Raw genomic sequence first — 22,226 nt, 5'->3', positions numbered from 1 at the left:
AGCTTACAGCCCTCCCATTTATTTCCACATTTCTCCTTAGCCACCTGTAGCACCTTGTCTCGAGCCGATGAATGTAGAAAGCGCATCATTATGGTTCTAGGTGGCTCATTCGGGTTAGGTACGGGGTTGAGAGAATGATGTGCATGTTCAATTTAGAATTTGTTGCCAGTAAGACCAAGCCCCTGAGAGAGAATCTTCTCCACATACTGCATCACTTTGCCCGTCTCCTCCTTGCCTTCTTTCAGTCCCACCATTCTGACATAATTCCTCTGACTTTGATTTTCGAGGTCCTCCACACATGTCCATAGTGTGTTCTTCAATCTCTTGTCGCACTTCTCCATGCCTTTCTCCATCTGAGCGTTTATGTCCTCCATCTGTTATTCTGCCTCTCCAATCCTTGCTTTTATGTTCTCCACAGAGTCTTTGAGCTCCTTCATTGTCTCCTTAATTGAGACAACATCCACCACCACTACCTGCAAAGTAGCACTAATTTGTCATATTTCCTCTAAACATATTCTTATCAGCATTCCTTCCAGTGTAAGATTTAACGCTTCAGATCGTCCGTTTCAGATTTGTTCTGTGGGGGGTTGCTCTCAGGTGTCACCGTCTGCGAGGCGCTCTCGGGGGGGCTTGCTTCTCGTTCCCACACCTTTAAAAAAAGTTTGCTCTGCTATTGCTTGACATTTCACCAGGAAGCTGCAAATTGTCTGCTGATTCCCGACAACAATATATTACTTTAGTAGTGGACACTAATATTCTGGCGGAGAGCGAAGTGTATGTTTCCAAATTTATATCATTAGCTGATGGATGTCAAGAGCTCTCCTAGTGTGCTGCCATCTTTCTCGGCGGTCCAACTTGACTCCCCTGTGTGTTTTAATGTTTATGAACTGACCTGTCTTACTGAAACTGCAATTTTATTTTAAATAAACAAGGGACCGTAAATGTAATTTTGGGGTAATTAACATTATGCCAAAAATGCTGTCAATTAAGCTTAACTTCAATCGAACCTGGAATATTCCTTTAACTACCAACTAATTTGTCAAACACTGTTCAAAATTAGACATATAATAACAAGAGTACGACCTGCCCATTTACAACTTGTGTGACAAAACATGTTTGTGAGGACTTACTGACTGAGAAGACTGTATAGGAGGGAAAGCATAGTATGTCCTAGATGTTGATGACTGCGTTTGATTAGGATTAGATACGATCAAAATCAGTTTTGACTGTGATTCCTCATTTTGTCCATTGCTGGTTCTGATGGTCTCTGGCTTTTCTGGGATTGATGGTGGAACACTGGCAAAAAACATCTCATCCCCAAGGACCTCTGTGTCTCCATCTTTTTCACTCACAGCCTCCTGAAAAATACACCAAGTTGTTTTTGATACGAGGTTGTACATAAGATGTACTGGACACTGACATGGAATGCATAATGTGGATTACCACAAAAAATTATTTTGGGTTACAGTGAGGCACTTAAAATTGAAGTGAATGAGACCAATCCGTAAACATTAAAATACTCACTGTTTCAAAAGTTTGCCACAAGACAAACAATACGAGTGCTGAACGATTAATCGTTTTCAAATCGAAATCGCGATTTGAAAGAACGCGTTTAGCTAATCGTGAAGACTGTGATTCAAAATGTTGTAAACATTTTACAACAACAAATGAAGCTAGGTGAAATCGTGTGGGATAAATGGCATCAGCTGAACCTACAGAGTTAGTCCCAAAAAGTACCGGCACTTCAGTGATTTGGGGCTATTTCGGCTTTGAGAAATCAGATGTAAACCAAAAGGTAAAAAAAAAAAAAGGTCATATGCAAAGCCTATCATGCAGCAGTTGCCACATCACAGGGCAACACGACAAACCTATACCAATATTTGAAATAGCACCACGGGTGGCTATACGATGAGTGTATGGCCAAAAATTTTAAGTAAAGTATTTCTGCTCCAGCCGAGTCAACCAAGCTGCCATTGCAGAGCCGTTTTTGACTGTAACTCCTTATTGAAAAGGGCTCACTAAGACACTGCGAGATAACAAACGCCATAACAAATTATCTTCCAAAGATATGGTGTCTATTACACAGTGACAAAAGACAGCTTTCAAAAACGCATCCACACATTGGACAGAAGATAAACAATTCCTTCCTGTACATATTTCAGTCAGGTTGCAATACCAGAAATGTACGTGGAGTGTAAAAAGAAAGTGGAAGCAGAGCTGGAAAATGTGGTGTATTATGCCACAACAACGGATTTGTGGTCGAGGAGGATGACCGAGCCGTACCTAATCTCACCGTACATTTCTTTAATGATGACTTTCAGTTGAAGAGTTGATGCAAACTGCATACTTTCCCATTGACCACATGGGAGAGAATATTGCTCATGGACTGTTTTTGTGTTTGTCCAACTGGGGTCTGTCAGAAGAATATATCCACTACAGATTGTTAACAGAAATGTCCCATTTAAAGTGGATTTTTTTATTTATTTTGTATTATTACTTTATTTAACATGGTTGCAGAAGGTGCAATATGTAGATGATGCTCTTGAACTGAGGCATATCAGAAATTTCAGTTTAACAGGAAAGTACTGCTATTTTTTTTTATTGTAATTTTTTTATTTTATTTATAAAATAATTGTATTTTTTTATATATTATGATTTAAATTTAGCCTTATTGTGTAAAAATATATTTTTTGGGTAATCAACATTGTCACAAATGTCAGTTGTTGATGAGGCTGACAACTGAGCTCAGCTTGTATTGATTCCACAATATTCCTTTAAGGGTGACATTTGCGCCCGAATAAACCTTTTTCCACAGACTGTAATGACGCGTTTCCACCTTATTTATCAGCGTAAATCACAAAAAAAAAATGTATTATATATTTTTTTCAATATTGTGTGTAAATGTATAACATTATATTTGTTATAACATAGCTGTGTTATATTACCCTGGAATAAGTTCACTGCTGGCGAAAAAATGGCTGGGCACTGTTGCGCTCTAAAGACCTTACTCACAGTATCCCCATCTTTGATTTTTTTATGGGAATGATAAAGAGGCTGTGAGGGATAAACTTACCATTTCTTCAATGGCATGCATGGTATAAAGCTGTAAAAAGCTTCTAGATCACATCTGAATGACCACAAGTCATGTTGTCAGGAGTTTTTGTCTCCATTTGGTGCCTTAATGTTTCAGTTTAGGAGCCAATGGCTGCAAAGTCATTTTTGTAGTCTGGAGCCCTGTAAAAGCACTTAAATTACAATTTCTGTTTAAACTTGTGTATTATATATGAGCTGTAGATGTTGTTTAACTCGATGTACTTACAGTCATTTTAGGCTTTAAAGACGTTACGTTGTCATGGCAACAATGTTGTAAAATTGGACATAACTTTACATATAAAGGGTTAGTAAGCAATTTAATCACAAATTGTTTATGTCTTGCGGCTATACTTTTGAAACAATTAGTATTTTAACGTTTTCGGATTGGCCCCTTTTACTTAAATTGTAAGTGCCTCACTGTAACCAATATTTTTTTATATTTTTTCAAATTAAAGGAGGAATGAGTCGACACTATTTTTGTGGTAGTTTAACTTGAATTGAACCCGGAATCATTTCTGACCCAGAATAACGGTCGATAACACCCCCCATTTATGCTAAACTTTCAAGTAATAAAAAGTAACATAAATATACATATACCAGTAAATTTTAAAGAATAATTGTCAAAACGGCTTGCCATATTACCTCTGTTTTTGGTACGAGCATGGGCACTGCTGTTGATTTTAGAACTCGTCTTCCTGTGCTCCCGTTTTCAATTAAATCGTCTGGTGAAAAATGTTCACTGCACACCTTCAGTCCACGGACAATTTTAGTGGGTGTGCTGAGATCAAGGCGAAGAGCGAGAAGCCACAGCTTCAATCTCTGTGGATCATGCCTTGGAAATCTATGGAAAGTCAAACTTTCCCCCTGCGTTTTTGATCCCCAATGACGGAGTCTCACTAGTTTCTCTCGATTGAAGCATCCAGGAAAAGCACATATGCGCACCATTTTGAAAACAATATAATAATAAACTATATCAACAAATATAGCAGTAAAACAATTGGGAACGAGCTTCTCTACGTGCACTGTTGAGAGCGCGCAAAAGTGAGAAAAGGCGGAAATCAAGATTTAAATGTAAACCAATTTAAGAGTTGAATAGTTCATACAAAAAGTTAAAATTCTCTCATTATTTACTCTCCCTCATGCGATCTAAAATGTGCATGACTTTCTTTCTTCTGCAGAACACAAACTAAGAATTTTAGAAAAATGTCTGTATGTCCATTTAATTTAAGCAGGTACCAAATATTTGAAGCTCCAAACCCCACATTAAGGCAGCATAAGAGTAATGCATACGACTCCAAATGATTCATTACTGTCTTCTGAATCGAAACGATACGCGTATGTGTAAGAAACAGATCAAGAATGTAACTATAAATATTCGCTTCCGGACAATTGTCGCATGCATATCCGAAATCACATGGACTCTCGCGTGACGTAATCGCGATGGCATGTTCACGTGAGAAGTGACGACCGCGAAAGCGCAGAGAGATGTACACACAAACATACCTCAGTTCGCTGTGAAAAAGACATAGGCACAGCTGATGATTTCAGATATCGTCGGATTTTCCCCTCGTCAGGTCTGAAATCTGCAGGGGAAAAATGCTCGCTGCACACCCTCAATATTTTGAGTGACTCAGTGGGTGTTTTGATATTCCGATGACAAGCGAGCAGCCACAGCTTCAGTCGTTCAGGATCATTGATAGGGAATCTGTGAAAAGTTAGTCTTTCCTCTTGCGATGATGCCCGCGGACGCAATCTAACGATTTTCACTAGGTTGAGGCACCCAGGATAAGCACAAGTAAGCACCATTTTGGAAAACAAAAAAAAACAGATACTAATACAAAATCTTTAGCAAAACCAATTCAGCTTCTGTACAGTATTCCTCAGCGTAGTTGTAAACATTTCCGTATTTTTCGCTCACGCGTCGTCTTCTTCTTCTTCTTCTTCTTCTTCTTTTAGTTTTCTGGTGGGTTACAGACCATCGAAAAATGTGCATACCGCCACCTACTATATTGGAGTGTAGCGTCATGGCTTAGTATCTATGGAGGCCCAAACCTGCAAAAATAATAAAGGAATAAATGTCTTGATAAAACAAATATAATTAGTTTTTAATTAAATTTATTCTTGAATGTATTATTGTATGACTTTATTCCTTTATTATGTTCTATATTTATTTGTATTTATTTCCATATTTATATATTCCCATATATATTTATTTATACATGTATTTAATTTTACTTTTCTGTGTGCAACATGGAAATGAGGGAGACGGTCCTTGCGTAGCTCCAGTGCATCATTGGTTAAGAGCTCAATAGTATTATCGGGAGCAGATGGATGTCCCACCTTAGTCCCCTCTGACTCGCACAGATTTAGAATATGCAGGGAACGTTTTGCAGAGAGTTTAATAATCCAGGATGTGCTTCGACATTCATACTGGCCTACAGCGCTCCTAAACCATCAATAAGCACCTCCACTCTAAATGAAACATAGTTATTTGATGCGTGGTTATTGACTTCATTCGCAAGTTGCGCAACTCTCTAGATATATATGAAGCGTCAGCTATAGTTTTTTTTAATTGCAGAACTTATATATACATGCATACATAAACAATCAGGGAAATGAAGCATGGTTGTATCTTTTACAATGAACAATCATAACAACAGAAAACAATATTATGGAATTGCGGACATCAAAATATGAAGTTATATACACAGAAAACAAAAAGAAAAGAATAAGGTTTAATCATATCATTTATGAAACTTGCTCATTTTGTGGATTTGTTGAAGAAACAGCTCCATATTAAGTGCAATTTTATTTTTATTAGTGACTAGTTAAGTGCTCTTGGAAAAGATGCGTTTTAAGTTGTTTTTTGAAGACAGAGAGTGACTCTGCTTCACGGATGGAGTTGGGAATTTCATTCCAAGGTCATTAGTTAGTAATCAGAATACTGTTACATTCAAAAGGTATTTAGATTACTCAAGAGATTACTTTGCATTTTATTGTCATTTGTTTCATTTAATATTTAGTCCTTTCAGATGGAAAACATTTATACATATAAATGATGTGATCCAAAGTGAATTTGAACAGCAGTGAAACGCTTTCTTATAATGTGTTACATTCATACGAACAGACAGAGAAGTGAGTTTGGAACAGTAAAAATAGAAATGAACCTTGTGTAAATTGTTTTGTGAACATTCAGCTTTGTGCTATGATAAAATGCTATTTCTAGCCAATTTATGTTCGCCTGTTAGCAGGCATGATCATATCAAGAAAATCCACATTAAATCATAATTTTTCTTTTTCTAGTAAGACATTTGATACGAGGGCAAAATCTGATGAGAATTTGTTGTATTGTTTTTCTGTAAAAAATATCTTAAAATCCTTAAAACAAGATCAACTGGCTTTTTCTTGGTTTAGAAGCTACACTGCAAAAAAATATGTAGAACTTTTTTCAGAGAATCTACCGGTATTTTAAATTTAAGAGTATTTTGTCTTACTGTACTGGCAGATTTTCTTTCACTTGTTATTAACTTGTTGTGTTGAGGAGGGGGGCGTGGCCTGGCCCTTATGACGAATGCCTGGCGCTGAGTGACTAATCAGCGGGCGAGAAATAAGGGGGGCCAGAGACACCAGTTCGAGAGAGAGACGCATGAATCTGTGTGTTTGAATTTGTTTAGTTTTTTGCAGTTTATGTTATGTTTGAGTTCAGTTTGATATTAAAGTTTTATGTTGACTGATCAGCTGGTTCCCGCCTCCTCCTTGCCCATCTTAAGAACCTTGTTACACAATCTGTCAGTGCTGAAGAAGTAAACAAATGTTTTCAGATTACATTGCTGACCTTAACTTATCTAATGAAATATGTTACAAATGACATTTTACAGGATGTAATCTGTAGTGGAATACAAGTATCCCTCCCAAACCTGATTATTTAATTCTGTATGTCCTAACCATAGCCTAGTAAATAATATATCCCCTCTTCTGTTTCTACATCTGAAGAGTTTAGCTTTTTTTAAGCTGTATCCCAACTCTTGCCATTTTTATCTATATTGCATTTAATTAGAGATTTCCATTCTTTTTCCCAAGAGGAATCTGTATTTTGTCATTAACTGTAAAAGCTGCTTTTGCTAATTTATCTACTACTTAATTTCCTTTAATCATGCGGATATCTATAAAAATGTCACATCTATTCCAAGTTTTTGTATTTTTAAAAGTGTTGTGTCTATTATTAAAATATATTCTCTATTTGTTTTAATTGTAATAATGCTGTACAAAGCTACTGCTGAATATACAGCTGAAGTCAGAAGTTTACATACACCTTAGCCAAATACATTTAAACTCAGTATTGCACAAGTCCTGTCATTTAATCCTAGAACACATTCCCCGTCTTAGGTCATTTATCACTATTTTAAGAATATGAAATGTTAGAATAATAGTAGAGAGAATGATTTATTTCAGCTTTTATTTCTTTCACATTCCCAGTGGTTAAGTACATACACTTTGTTAGTATTTGGTAGCATTGCCTTTAAATTGTTTAACTTGGGTCAAACATTTTGGGGAGCCTTCTACAAGCTTCTCACAGTAAGTTGCTGGAATTTTGGCCCATTCCTCCAGACAGAACTGGTGTAGCTGAGTCAGGTTTTATGGCCTCCTTGCTCGCACATGCTTTTTCAGTTCTGCCACAAATTTTCTATCCTACACCTTGACTTTGTTGTACTTAAGCCATTTTGCCACAACATTGAGGTATGCTTGAGGTAATTGTCCATTTGAAAGACCCATTTGTGACCAAGCTTTAACTTCCTGGTTGATTTCTTGAGATGTTGCTTCAATGCATCCACATAATTTCCCTTCCTCATGATGCCATCTATTTTGTGAAGTGCACCAGTCCCTCCTACAGCAAAGCACCCCCACAACATGATGCTGCCACACCCATACTTCACGGTTGGGATGGTGATCTTCGGCTTGCAAGCCTTACCCTTTTTGCTCCAAACATAACAAGGGTCATTATGGCCAAAAAGTTTAATTTTTGTTTCATCAGACCAGACGACATTTCTCCAAAATGTAAGATCTTTGTCCCCATGTGCACTTGCAAACTGTAGTCTTGCTTTTATTGGTGGTTTTGGAGCAGTGGCTTCTTCCTTGCTGAGGAGCCTTTAAGGTTATGTTGATATAAGACTTATTTTATTGTGGATATAGATACCTGTTTCCTCAAGCATCTTCACAAGGTCCTTTGCTGTGGTTCTGGGATTGATTTGCTTTTTTCACACTAAACTAATTTAATCTCTAGGAGACAGAATGCGTTCCTGAGCGGTATGATGGCTGCATGGTCCTATGGTGTTTATACTTACGTACTATTTTTTGTACAGATGAACGTGGTACATTCATGTGTGGAAATTGCTACCAAGGGTGAACCAGACTTGTGGAGGTCCACAATTTATTATTAATTTTATTCTTTAGATTTTCCCATGATCTCAAGAAAAGAGCCACTGAGTTTGAAGGTAGGCATTAAAATAAATCCACAGGTACAACTCCAATTCAGTACATATTCTATCAGAAGTTCATTGTCTAAAGGCTTGACATCATTTTCTGGAATTTTCCAAGCTGCTTAAAGGCACAGTTAACTTAGTGTATGTAAACTTCTGACCCACTGGTATTGTGATATAGTCAATTAAAAGTGAAACAATCTGCCTGTAAACAATAGTTGTAAAAAATACTCATGTGATGCACAAAGTAGACATCCTAAACGACTTGCCAAAACTAAAGTTTGCTAATATGAAATCTGTGGAGTAGTTAAAGAATGAGTTTTAATGACTTCAACCTAAGTGTATGTAAACTTATGACTTCAGCTGTATCATGTGGATTAACTTCCTCCACCCATTGCAAACTCAGAGTTATTGCCACTATATATATATATATTTATATATATTTAATTTTTAAACATTAAAGATAATTATGTATAATTATATATTGATATAAATATGTATAATCAAAAATATTGAGTTATTGTTATATGAGGGACTTTCTTAGCAAGATTTTGGTATAGGTGATTAATCGCGATTCATTAATCGGGACACTGTGTAATTAATTTGATTACAAATTTTTAATCGATTGACAGCCCTAATATATATATATATATGTGTGTGTGTGTGTGTGTGTGTGTGTGTGTGTGTGTGTAAGAGCTGTCCTTCTGTATCGCTGTTCCACACTGCAGTTCAGTTGGTGGCGGTAATGCGCCAAAAGCCAACCACAAATAAACGAGAGTAGAAGAAATCCTTTCTAATTTCCCCGGAAGTACATTTTTTCTAACAACCTGATCTTTACACGACCGAAAACTGTCCTAATAACATTTAATTGCTAACATTTGTACGACAATAAAATATTAACAAACAATCTTAAACTAAAAATTAGAAATGGCTGTGTTTATTCACTGCTTATTGAGCAACAGTCCATGAAGTTTTAAAAGTCTGAAGCATAGTAATTTTAGCAGCTGTCGAAATTAAAATAAATCGTATAAGCCTTATATAATGTTTGTTGATCTGTTTTAACAGATAACTATTTTTTATTTAAATACTTTTATTTTGAAACCCGCTTTGAAAACAAGAGGAAGGACCGCTCAGCGCAACTTTTCTGATAAGAATCTGATGTAAAATTACAACTGCATGTTTTGGCTTAATTTTAGCAGCAGTTGTTATTAACGATCTCTGATGCAGACACACCCACACCCACTGATGCTTATTTAAATGTTCTGTTTGCACCTATTCAAACCGTTTATAGTGCTAGAACTGCCAATGCTTGATCTTCGTTGTCGTGAATCTTGTTGAATTATTATATTGTACCAGCCGCCCAAGACAAATTAAGTTAGTTTGCTGCACATCTCTTAACTATCAGTGCTCACTATGTTTAGGTATCAGTCTTTTCAGAGTCAACCGACTCTAGTCATCTTATTACTGGCTGACACGCGTAACCAGCCTCAGGCCTTTACCACAAGCAACTTTGTAAGTGAATCATCTCATCTCACCATGAAACCAAACGACTCTCAATCTCCGCTGGTAAGAATGCATGATTGCAAGTTTGCATCCAAATTCATCAGTGCATTCTTATAAGAAAATAGACGCATGTGTTTATAGATGCTTATGTTTACTGTGCTCCTTGATATACATTAATCATATTTAGTAAATACCTACCAAATGTATTTCCACTAAAATGGCAGCAAATTGAAAAAAGTGTATAGATGAGGGTGACATTTGAACAAGATCTAAACAGTAGAGCGCAGCCTTTATTTTTTTCGTATTAGTTTCAAGGCTTTAAAAGGATAGTTCACCCCAAAATAAAAATTCTCCCATCATTTACTCACCCTTATGGTATACCATGTGTGCATTAATTTATATCTCCTGCTAAAGACAAATGGAGATTATTAGAAGAATATGTCAGCTCTGAAGGTCCATACAATGGAAGTGAATGGGTAACAAAAATATGAAGCTCCAGAAAGCACATAAAAGCATCATAAAAGTAATCTAGATGACTCCAGTGGTTAAATCCATGTCTTCAGAATTGATATGATAGGTGTGGATGAGAAACCGGTCAATATTTATGTTTTTTTTTATTATTATAAAATGTCCCTCCCCAGTAAGTGGTGATATGCACAAAGAAAACAAAAGATGAAGAATGTGAAAGTGGATATTTATAGTAAAATAAGACTTAAATATTGATCTCTTTCTCACCCACACCTATCATAAATCTTCAAAATATGTAGTTTATCGACTGTAGTCATATGGTTTACTTCTATGCTGCATTTATGAGCTTCAAGATTTTGGTACCAATCACTTGCATTGTGTGGACCTACAGAGATGAAATATTCTTCTGTTGGATGGCATGAGAGTCAGTAAATTATGAGAGAATTTTAATTTTGAGTGAATTCTCACTTTAAGGTCAGATTAAAGCGCCATTTGTATACAGTAGGCATGCAGATTTTCTTGAATGTATTTACTCCATAGAAAGCAAGCATGGGAACTGAAGTAAACGATGTTACTTGATAAACACCTATGTTTTTTTAGTCCATGCTTGCACTTGAATCATTTACATGTGATGTGAATTTTATAGCCTGTACAGGAGAGTAATACAAGCCTTTTAGTGGAGGACAGAGCAGAAGAAGCCATCCAGACAATATTCTGTGACGGTAAGGTTAATTGTATGGTCACCCTCCCATTCACAACAATTTACTGTCTCTAAATGTATAACAACTAAATGAGCTGTTGGTAATACATTGTTCGACTATATTTTGTGATGACTGCTTTAACATTTTATGCTTTCCTTAGGAAATTTATTCCTTTCTAAACTGAGGAATTTTCATCTTTATTGATATACACTGGCAGCCAACAGTTTGGAATACTGTTTTGGAAGAAAATTGGTACTTTAATTCACCAAAGTGGCATTCAACTGATCACAAAGTATGATCAGGACATTACTGATGTAACAAACAGCATCATCACTATTTGAAAAAAATAATTTTTGATCAAATTAGACAGGCCCCATTTCCAGCAGCCATCACTCCAACACCTTATCCATGAGTAATCATGCTAAATTGCTAATTTTGTTCAAGAAAATCCCTTGCCATTATATTAAAAACAGCTGAAAGCTATTGGGTTCATTAAATGAAGCTTAACGTTCTTTGTTTGTTGTCTTTGTCTTTGTCTTTGTTTTGAGTTGCCACAGTATGCAATAGACTGGCGTGTCTTAAGATCAATATTAGGACACAAATGACAAAAAAAAGAAACAGCTTTCTCTTGAAACTCATCAGTCAATCATTGTTTTGAGGAATGAAGGCTATACAATGCTTGAAATTGCCGAAAAATGGAGATTTCATACAAAGGTGTACACTACAGTCTTTAAGAAGAAGAAGAAGAAGAATCAGCTTTATTGCCAAGTATGCTTACACATACAAGGAATTTGTCTAGGTCACAGGAGCTTCCAGTCAACAACAATACAAACAATACCAAAAACAGCAGCAAGACATAGGTAATTAAAAACAAAAAAGAACACAAAATGAATAATTATACATATACGTACATACACTCACCTTCATACATACACACACGTAGTGCAAATCTAATACAATCTGTTCTAGAAAGAACAAAAACCTGTATATTATGTACAGAGCAATGTAAGTAATGGCAGAAGTGGATATGTTGGATAATATAAATTAAAATTAAACTGTGTATTGCACATAATTATTGCTCAATGGGGCAATTTAATTGTTCATTAGATGGATGGCCTGAGGGAAAAAACTGTTCCTGTGTCTGACGGTTCTGGTGTTCAGAGCTCTGAAGCGCCGGCCAGAAGGCAACAGTTCAAAAAGGTAGTGGGCTGGGTGAGTGGTGTCCAGAGTGATTTTACCAGCCTTTTTATTCACTCTAGAAGTGTACAGTTCTTCAAGGGGGGACAGGGGGCAACCAATAATCCTCTCAGCAGACCGAACTGTCCTTTGTAGTCTTCTGATGTCTGATTTCGTAGCTGCACCAAACCAGAGAGTTATTGAAGTGCAGAGGACAGACTCAATGTCTGCTGAGTAGAACTGTTTCAGCAGCAATGGTGGCAGGTTGAACTTCCTTAGCTGGCGAAGGAAGTACAACCTCTGCTGGGCCTTTTTCACAATGGAGTCGACGTGTATCTCCCACTTCAGGTCCTGTGAGATGGTAATGCCCAGGAACCTGAATGAGTCCACTGCTGCCACAGTGCTGTTGAGAATGGTGAGGGGGGTCAGTGTCGGGGTGTTCCTCCTAAAGTCCACAATCATCTCCACTGTTTTGAGCGTGTTCAGCTCTAGAAAGACAAAGGAGAACTGGCTCTAACAAGGACAGAAAGAGACGTGGAAGGCCAGATTTACAACTAAACAAGAGGATAAGTACATCAGAGTCTCTAGTTTGAGAAATAGACACCTCACATGTCCTCAGCTGACAGCTTCATTGAATTCTACCCACTCAACACCAGTTTCATGTACAACAGTATAGAGAAGACTCAGGGGTGCAGGCATTAAGGGAAGAATTGCAAAGAAAAAGCCACCTTTGAAACAGAAAAACAAAAAGAAAATGTTAGAGTAGGCAAAGAAGATCTCGGTTACGAATGTAACCTCGGTTCCCTGAGACGAAGGGAACGAGATATTGCGTTTACTAATGCATATGGGGATTGCCTTCATACACAACCCATTTGAAACATCTCTACAATAACACCAATATTCTAATATTGGCTATGGTGTTTGAGCCCCACCTGTTTTGGCACGAAACTGACCACTTGTTTTGGCGCAAACTGACCAGGTGCACAGAGACCATTTCCTCAGAATTTCTGACAGAGAAAAAGGAGCGCATTGCTCGTGCCTCAAGAACTCTTGAGTCTTGTGGTGCAGCTAGCGTTCGCAATGTCTCATTCCCTTCGTCTCAGGGAACTGAGGTTACGTACGCAACCGAGACGTTCCCTTACGACTTCAGTCCAATTGACATTGCATTTACGAATGCATATGGGGAACAGAATCCCATCACGCCGCACTACATGACACAACTTCCTAAAGAGGAAACATGGCTGCGCAGTCTTATGGGACGACGACCGACATGTGTATGCTGCAGTGAGTGATCCTCATGATGGCCAGGAGGAGAGCACTCATAATGAATATATGAGCTATAGCCATATAGTATGAATTACTACTAATGAACGAAGCTGGGAAGGGAGTTATAATGAAGTTCTTGTGACTTGTGGAATTATAACAGCCTGAATGCAGGTGGTTGTGTAAATGATGCGGAGCCATATTTAAAAAGGGGGCATAAGTATATAGATATCTATCTATCTATCTATCTATCTATCTATATATATATATATATATATATATACTCACCTAAAGGATTATTAGGAACACCTGTTCAATTTCTCATTAATGCAATTATCTAATCAACCAATCACATGGCAGTTGCTTCAATGCATTTAGGGGTGTGGTCCTGGTCAAGACAATCTCCTGAACTCCAAACTGAATGTCAGAATGGGAAAGAAAGGTGATTTAAGCAATTTTGAGCGTGGCATGGTTGTTGGTGCCATACGGGCCGGTCTGAGTATTTCACAATCTGCTCAGTTACTGGGATTTTCACGCACAACCATTTCTAGGGTTTACAAAGAATGGTGTGAAAAGGGAAAAACATCCAGTATGCGGAAGTCCTGTGGGCAAAAATGCCTTGTTGATGCTAGAGGTCAGAGGAGAATGGGCCAACTGATTCAAGCTGATAGAAGAGCAACTTTGCCTGAAATAACCACTCGTTACAACCGAGGTATGCAGCAAAGCATTTGTGAAGCCACAACACGCACAACCTTGAGGCGGATGGGCTACAACAGCAGAAGACCCCACCGGGTACCACTCATCTCCACTACAAATAGGAAAAAGAGGCTACAATTTGCAAGAGCTCACCAAAATTGGACAGTTGAAGACTGGAAAAATGTTGCCTGGTCTGATGAGTCTCGATTTCTGTTGAGACATTCAGATGGTAGAGTCAGAATTTGGCATAAACAGAATGAGAACATGGATCCATCATGCCTTGTTACCACTGTGCAGGCTGGTGGTGGTGGTGTGATGGTGTGGGGGATGTTTTCTTGGCACACTTTAGGCCCCTTAGTGCCAATTGGGCATCGTTTAAATGCCACGGCCTACCTGAGCATTATTTCTGACCATGTCCATCCCTTTATGGCCACCATGTACCCATCCTCTGATGGCTACTTCCAGCAGGATAATGCACCATGTCACAAAGCTCGAATCATTTCAAATTGGTTTCTTGAACATGACAATGAGTTCACTGTACTAAAATGGCCCCCACAGTCACCAGATCTCAACCCAATAGAGCATCTTTGGGATGTGGTGGAACGGGAGCTTCGTGCCCTGGATGTGCATCCCACAAATCTCCAACTGCAAGATGCTATCCTATCAATATGGGCCAACATTTTTAAAGAATGCTTTCAGCACCTTGTTGAATCAATGCCACGTAGAATTAAGGCAGTTCTGAAGGCGAAAGGGGGTCAAACACAGTATTAGTATGGTGTTCCTAATAATCCTTTAGGTGAGTGTATATGGCCAATGAATAGCAAGTGCTCTAAACAAGGAGGACTTGTGAAGAAAGAGACATCTAGGTTGTAAAACCTTGCGAACGTGTTTTGCGAGGACCATCCTGCTGCAAAACATATGTCTTGTGTGTACATACAGTAGCCTTTCCTGGGTTTGACAGTGGCTCTTAAAAGACCGGGGTCCAAACTTCAGACATGAATTGTCGACTGATAATGCATGTAGGTCACCGACCTGTTTTACTGTGGCCATAGCCAGCAGTAGTGCGGTCTTAATGGAAAGCATGCGCAAATCAACAGGGTCCAAAGGCTCGAAGGGGGGCTCTGCGAGAGCTTTTAGGACTAAAGTTAAGTCCCATGTCGGGACTGTAGCTGGCCGAGGCGGGTTTAATCGTCTTGCTCCTTTTAGGACCTTTATGATTAAATCATGCTTACCTATAGAGGCACCAGATTCATATGCATGATACGCAGATATAGTTGCCACATACACTTAAGAGCGTTGATGGGGTGAGTCCTGCGTATAATCGCTCTTGAAGAAATATTAGAATTTCATGTATGGGGCAGTTTACTGTGTCCTTACTACGTGAGAGACACCAGTCAGTGAAAACCTTCCATTTTAGTGCATAGGGGCGTCTTGTGGATGGTGCTCTGGCTTGTAAAATGGTGTTTGTGGCTGAACGCATCAGTTCCGGCACGTGTAGTGCGCCCCGTTCAGTGGCCACACATGCAGATTCCACAGCTGCGGCTGGGGATGCCAGATTGTGCGCCTGAGTGAGGAGATCCCTCCTCAGCGGTATTTCCCATGGTGGGCTGTACAGAATCTCTATCATTTCCTTAAACCATGGCTGGTTGGGCCATTTCGGCGCTACTAATAGAACCGTTTCCTTGTCCTCCCGGACTTTGCATTTGACAGAGTGGATCAGGCATAGCAGAGGAAACGCGTATTTGCATTTTGCGGGTCAGTCTCAACAGTGGCGGTGAATTAATTCCACTTTGGCGGTTTATATATGCCACAACTGTCATGTTGTCTGATCGAACCAGGACATGACAGTTCACTATTTCTGACTGAAAAGCCTTCATGGCTAGAATTACAGCTGATAGTTCTAGGCGGTTCATATGCCACGCCCTCCTCGGACACCGCCCTCCAACCTGTTGGAAGCATCTGTAGTCACCACTTTCCGACTGATAATTTGCCCCAGCGCCATACCTTGCTGGTAAAATTCAGGAGCTGTCCATGGTACCAATGCAGCTATACAGCGGCGGGATATAGTGATGTGCATGCTCCCTTGGCACCAAGCATGTTGTGGCACACGGCGCTTCAGCCAGCACTGAAGTGGTCTCATGTAAGAGACCTAATGGGATGCCGGCCGATGCCGCTGCCATAAATCCCAAGTCTTTCTGAAACCGCTTCAGAGGAAGTGTTCTCCCCAGTTTCAACTGAGACAGACACTGTAGAATGGCCTGAACACGCTCACTCGTGAGGTACGCACGCCCGCTCGTGGAGTCGAGGCGGACTCCCAAAAAGGAGATATTTTATCATCTCTCTTTAGGACAAGAAAATAACAGCTGTAAAACCCTTTTTGTGCTTGACAATTTGGCACAGTCTCTATCGAGTTTTTCACGATTAGATTGTGTATGCTCGTAACACTGGCGCGTCTTCAAACAAAACCGTGGAATACAGAACGCCGGTGAAACAGGTTGTCTGCCGAGCAAATTTTATCTTATAGCCATGTTCGATAATTTTTGCACCCATTCTGAAATGCCCCTTAACTAACGAGGGCAATTTGGTTTGCTCAACGTATCATATAATGCATCGCTTACCACAGGGAACCATACATGTGTGTGCTTTGAAGAGGAAAAGGGCTCTTTTATGAGAATGTATGAGCATCTCGTGCATTTGCAATGAGTGCTGAATTCTTTATTGCATATGACACAGAAACAACATCTTTTAAAACATTGTGAATAATTTTATACCTCTCCCGACAAACAGCAGTGGGGAGGGAGGGAACAGTGTTCTGTGTCTCCAATCGAGCCTTCTTCGGAGCACCGGAGGAAACCACAGGCTCTGTTTTCCGCTTCAAAGCGTTGCGGCTGCTTCCGTCTGGGCCAAGGCTTGCGTGGCCTCACTGGTGGCTCGGCGGGGGCCGGTGCAGGTGCTGAGTTAGCGGGCATGGTTCTTTTAGTTGGGCGCTGGCTTGAGACAGATCGGGGGTGAGCCGTCTGCGCTATGCTCCGTTTGGTCATAAAGTGCCGTATGGCTTGTGACTGCTGCTGAGTCGTGATAGCGCTCGGCAAACGTACTCACTGCACTGCCAAAGAAGCCGGCTGGAGACACTGGGGCAGCCAATAGAGATGTCTTCTCTCTGTCTCGCATCTCTGTGAGGGTCAGCCATATCTGCCTTTCCAGAACTGCCAGGTTACCCATGGACTTTCCTATGGCCTGCACCGTGACTTTCGTGTTGTCTGTAACAAGTCTGTAGCGGCCCAAAGCTCTTTAAAAGTCTCCAGATCAAAGACTTGCTCATCCATTTGTCTGAGGAGCTTCGCTTGGAACACCTGGAGCACTGCCATTGCATGGAGTGCTGACCCAGCTTGTCCTGCCACTGAGTAGGCTTTTCCCGCCAGTGTGGACGTCTGTCTACATGGCTTAGAAGGATGAATGGGGTGTGATTTCCATGCCCTGCTACTTGTTGGGCTGAGATGTGCCGCTACCGCCTCCTCCACCAGGGGTAGTTGGGCATAGCCATTCTTTTCCCCGTGGTCCACGTTTGCTGAGAGGGGCGCATGCCAGGACTTAGATAGTTTGCTGTACACCTAAGGGAAGAATCGACGCGAAGGTAGAGGGCTTCGAGACAAGAGGTAATCGCTGTCTTGAAGGAAGAAATTCTGAGGAAATGGTGTCTGTGCACCTGTTTTATAGCGGTGAGTCGTGCCAAAACGAGCGGTCAGTTTCGCGCCAAAACAGGTGGGGCTCAAATACCATAGCCAATATTAGAATATTGGCGTTATTGTAGAGCGGTTTCAAATAGGTTGCGTATGAAGGCACTCCTCAGATACGTTAGTAAACGCAATGTCAAGTGGACTGAAGTCATAAGGGAAACACAGACATTGGACAACAGATAATTGGAAAAGAGTGTTATGGATCTTAACCCCATTGAGTTTTTGTGGGATCAGCTAGACTGTAAGGTGTTCGAGAAGTGCCAGACAAGACAGACACATCTATGGCAAGTGTTACAGGAAGCATGGTGTGAAATGTCACCTGAGTATCTGTACAAACTGACAGCTAGAATGCCAAGGATCAGCAAAGCTGTCATTGCTGCACGTGATGGATTTATTGATGAGAACTCTTTGAAGTAGCTTAAGTTTAATTGTAATAGTAATTTGTCACATTATTGACTATACATTGTGATATACAGTTGAATGCCACTTTGGTGAATAAAAGTACCAATTTCTTTCCATAAGAGCAAAATCTGTACATTATTCCAAACTTTAGGCCACCAGTGTATGTACAATATAATGTAAAACAAATTATGATATGCCTTATTTTGTCAGCTAATGATGAGAGGATCTGGTCTGAAAATCAGGAAGGCTTGTTGCAGACATCATCTGAGCAACCTGAAATGCCACAAGAGAAAGAGTCCTTTGAATGTGAGCAGTGTGGAAAGGTCTTTCCAAAGATGCATGGTCTTGCACACCACAAGCATGTACATTCAAGCATAAAGCGACATAGTTGTGAAAAGTGCGGGAAGAAGTTCAAACAGTTTAGAGCGCTAGAGACTCATCTCCGTACACATATGCCGAAGAATGAGAAGAAGAAATTCCCCTGCAGCACCTGTGGGAAAAGCTTTAAACATCTTTCATTACATCAACTGGTTCATGCTGAAGTCAGGCCTTTTACTTGTGATATATGTGGACAAGGATTTACAGTCAAAGGAAATTTAAATAAGCACCAAAGGGTGCATACGGGCGAAAAGCCATATGAATGTGAGACGTGTGGAAAATGTTTCGCCGAAATGGGGACCCTAAACATGCACAAGAAATTTCATTCAAGTGACAGGCCAATAAAATGCAGCTACTGCAATAAGAGTTTCAAGAACCGCAATCATTTGCAACGGCACCTTCCGGTGCACACAGGTGAGAGGCGACACGCGTGTCAATTCTGTGGAAAAAAATTTGCACAACATGAGGCTATGAGACGCCACATACTCATTCACACCGGTGAAAAGCCATACATCTGTGAGGTGTGTGGTGTTCGATTCAGACAGAGAAGCAATTTGAAAATTCATTTGCGGATGCATGGAAATGCGCAGTTTACGTGTGAAGTGTGTGGAAAAACTTTCCAGCATGATTTTTTGCTACAGGATCACATTCTAACACACAATCAGATTGGAAATTCATCCGATAAGAAAGTTGCTTATGGCTGTGATGTGTGTGGAAAGTTTTTGAGCTCTGCCTATGGGTTGAAAATTCATCTGCAACTTCATTCATATAACTGCAAACCTTTTCCTTGCAAGTTATGCGAGAGGAGGTACAACAGCGCATATAGCCTTCGGATACATGAGCAGCTTCATACAGGAGAGAAACCTTTCAAATGTGAGATATGTGGAAAGGGCTTTGTACGCAAAGGGTCCTATAAAACCCATGTGTTTAGCCATTCTGGAGAAAGACCTCACAAATGCATAGTGTGTGGGAAAACGTTTAAATGGTCCACCTCTCTGAAAATCCATAAACTTATTCATACTGATAAAAAACCTCACAAGTGTGAGACATGTGGAAAGTCCTTTCAGTTATCTGGAAACTTAAAGCGACACATGTGTGTTCACTCTGCGGAGGAGCCATTCAGCTGCGAGGTCTGTGGGGAAAGGTTTGTAAAACTCAATAATATGAAGGAACATATGCAAATCCACACTGGGGTGAAGCCCTACACTTGTCAGACTTGTGGGAAGACATATGCATATCTTCGACACTACAATGATCACAAATGTAAACCTGCATGAAAAGAACAATTTGACTCATGGTAGGAACTTGAATTGTAGAACCCCTTTCATATTTTTGTTTTATCTTAACATTTCTAGTTAGACCTAAAGCTTTAAACAATGAAATCGATGTGGCCAAAATCCTATGAGTAATTTGTATTGTAATGAATGATCTGTTAAAAAGAGCTACACTCACTGAGCACTTTATTGTGAACACCTGTACACCTACTTATTCATGCGATTATCTAATCAGCCAATCATGTTGCAGCAGTGCATAAGGTCAGGAGCTTCAGTTAATGTTCACATCAACCATCAGGCGAAAATCTAATTTTGATCTCATTTGATCTCCGTGATTTCGACGTGGCATGATTTTTGGTGCCAGATGGGCTGATTTGAGTATTTCTGTAATATAGTAGTATATGCTGTCTCTAGAGTTTACTCAAAATGGTGCCAAAAACAAAAAACAGTTCTGCAGATGGAAACACCTTGTTGATATGAGAGGTCAACAGAATGGTCAGACTAATTCGAGCTGACTACATTAAGAAAGTCTACGGTAACTCAGATAACCACTCTGTACAATTGTAGTTAGCAGAATAGGATCTCAGAATGCACAACATTTCAAAACTTGGGGCCTATTTGTCTTCCTTATAAAGTGATCAGTGTGTGTATATTGTGTTACCGCTATTATCTGTCATAAGCACTTCTTCTAATTAGGAATGCTGTCTGAGGGAATAAAACCTTCATGGCACTTATTAATGATCTTTCGTATGCAGTCTGTAAGACTAAATGTAATCATAAGTCAGACTGGACCCTGCATCCTTTGATAGCCTTAACACACAATAAAGATTTTTATTTTTTACATTGTTTCTTATCCTTGCTGGAAGTGTGTCTGTCTGAGCAACTGACCAATGTATTATCAAATCCATTGTATAAATTAAATTGACCTAACAGTAAATAGAAGATCACATGATTTAGCATTTAACATCACAAAATGACACATCAAATTATTTAGATATATAAATATATTAGAGAGGGCTCATTATTTATTTATAGTCTTTTGAATTGCTAACCATTGTATTTGTTAAATTCAGAGCATATATACTGGTATTTTAATGGAAATTATTGTAATTTTTAAACCGTAGAAGCCCTATGTTTTATTTGGTGTCCAGAACAAACATTATTCAAACAGTGAACCGCAGGCAGTCAGATACTTTTATTTTGAACATATAATAGAGGAAGTACTTTCATATAGTTTGTTTAAACAGCAGGGTTCCAGACTGCGACCATTTTTTGAGAATGTGCGAGTTCAAATTTTATGTGGTCGCATTTGTGCGAGTGGACGCTCGCGCAACAGAACGCCGTTGTATCAACAGCAGCTGCTGCAGTCGGTAACTTGTTCAAAATGAACGAGTAGGCTACATCATGAATCCGTTTTCCAAATCGTGTTTTTGACTTATCCTGAATCACTGCGGTACGCCTATAATATGTGTTTATATTCTGACTATTTTATCCCGGGCTCGGCTGCGATGTTGCCCAGTGCCTGCGTGACTCGCCATAGACATTAACGGAGAGAAGTAGCTCCGGCTACAGTGTTCTTCCGCAAGAAACGTGCAGTTTATTTATAAACAACGCACACGTCACGCGCATTGCACACTGATGGTGAAACGCGCCAATTCCGAATTCACGAATGAAAATGAAAAGGTCAATTGCTGAATACTTTAAAAAAACAAAAGTGTGGAAGTCAAGGATGCTGGTGGAAAGGACCAGCCAACGAGCCAGCACACAGACACAACTGATGACGAGAGCACAGGTGCGGACAGGGAGGAACCGAGTGAGCAAAGGAAAACGAAAAGGCACAACTTCCAGCAGCAATGGCTTAGACAGTACCCGTGGTTGCGATACGAGGCTAATGCCATGCATTGTTTGTACTGTAAACAGTGTGGCCCATCCATTGCATGTCATTCTACATTTGTTACAGGGTCTACGCAATTTAAGATTGAGTCTATTAAACTGCACAATGAAAGCAAAAAACATAAAACCTGTAGGGTGTGTATCACGAAACACCGAGCCCCTTCC

General features: G+C 39.7%; 2 protein-coding genes across 13 annotated transcripts in view; one reads left to right on the top strand and one right to left on the bottom strand.

Annotated features, from left to right (window-relative positions):
* Positions 1-5,024, bottom strand: part of LOC127629634 (uncharacterized) — a 34,116-nt gene extending 29,092 nt beyond the window's left edge. For 8 of the 12 annotated variants that reach the window (XR_007968791.1, XR_007968792.1, XR_007968790.1 and 5 more), the window contains exons 1-2: positions 4,597-5,024; positions 1,131-1,358 (exon numbers count right to left, since the gene is read on the bottom strand). Coding sequence is in view for 9 of the 12 variants with exons in the window: in XM_052106760.1 (XP_051962720.1) it covers positions 1,131-1,358; positions 4,597-4,899 (531 nt within the window). In the remaining 3 variants the exon portion in view is untranslated. Of the gene's footprint in view, positions 1-1,130; positions 1,359-3,073; positions 3,110-3,735; positions 4,338-4,596 lie in introns of those variants that run through there. The other 4 variants (XM_052106764.1, XM_052106759.1, XM_052106763.1 and 1 more) reach the window with 4 other exon arrangements.
* A 4,664-nt stretch (positions 5,025-9,688) lies between these two features.
* Positions 9,689-20,978, top strand: LOC127629637 (gastrula zinc finger protein XlCGF57.1-like). Its single transcript, XM_052106768.1, has 4 exons — positions 9,689-9,730; positions 9,992-10,136; positions 11,188-11,263; positions 18,727-20,978. Coding segments are annotated over exons 1-4 (1,668 nt in total). The 5' UTR covers positions 9,689-9,728; the 3' UTR covers positions 20,172-20,978.
* Positions 20,979-22,226: the final 1,248 nt, after the last annotated feature.

This window comes from Xyrauchen texanus, chromosome 36 (genome assembly GCF_025860055.1).
Source record: "Xyrauchen texanus isolate HMW12.3.18 chromosome 36, RBS_HiC_50CHRs, whole genome shotgun sequence".
NCBI lineage: Eukaryota > Metazoa > Chordata > Actinopteri > Cypriniformes > Catostomidae > Xyrauchen > Xyrauchen texanus.
This window is presented reverse-complemented; position numbering and strand designations above follow the sequence as displayed.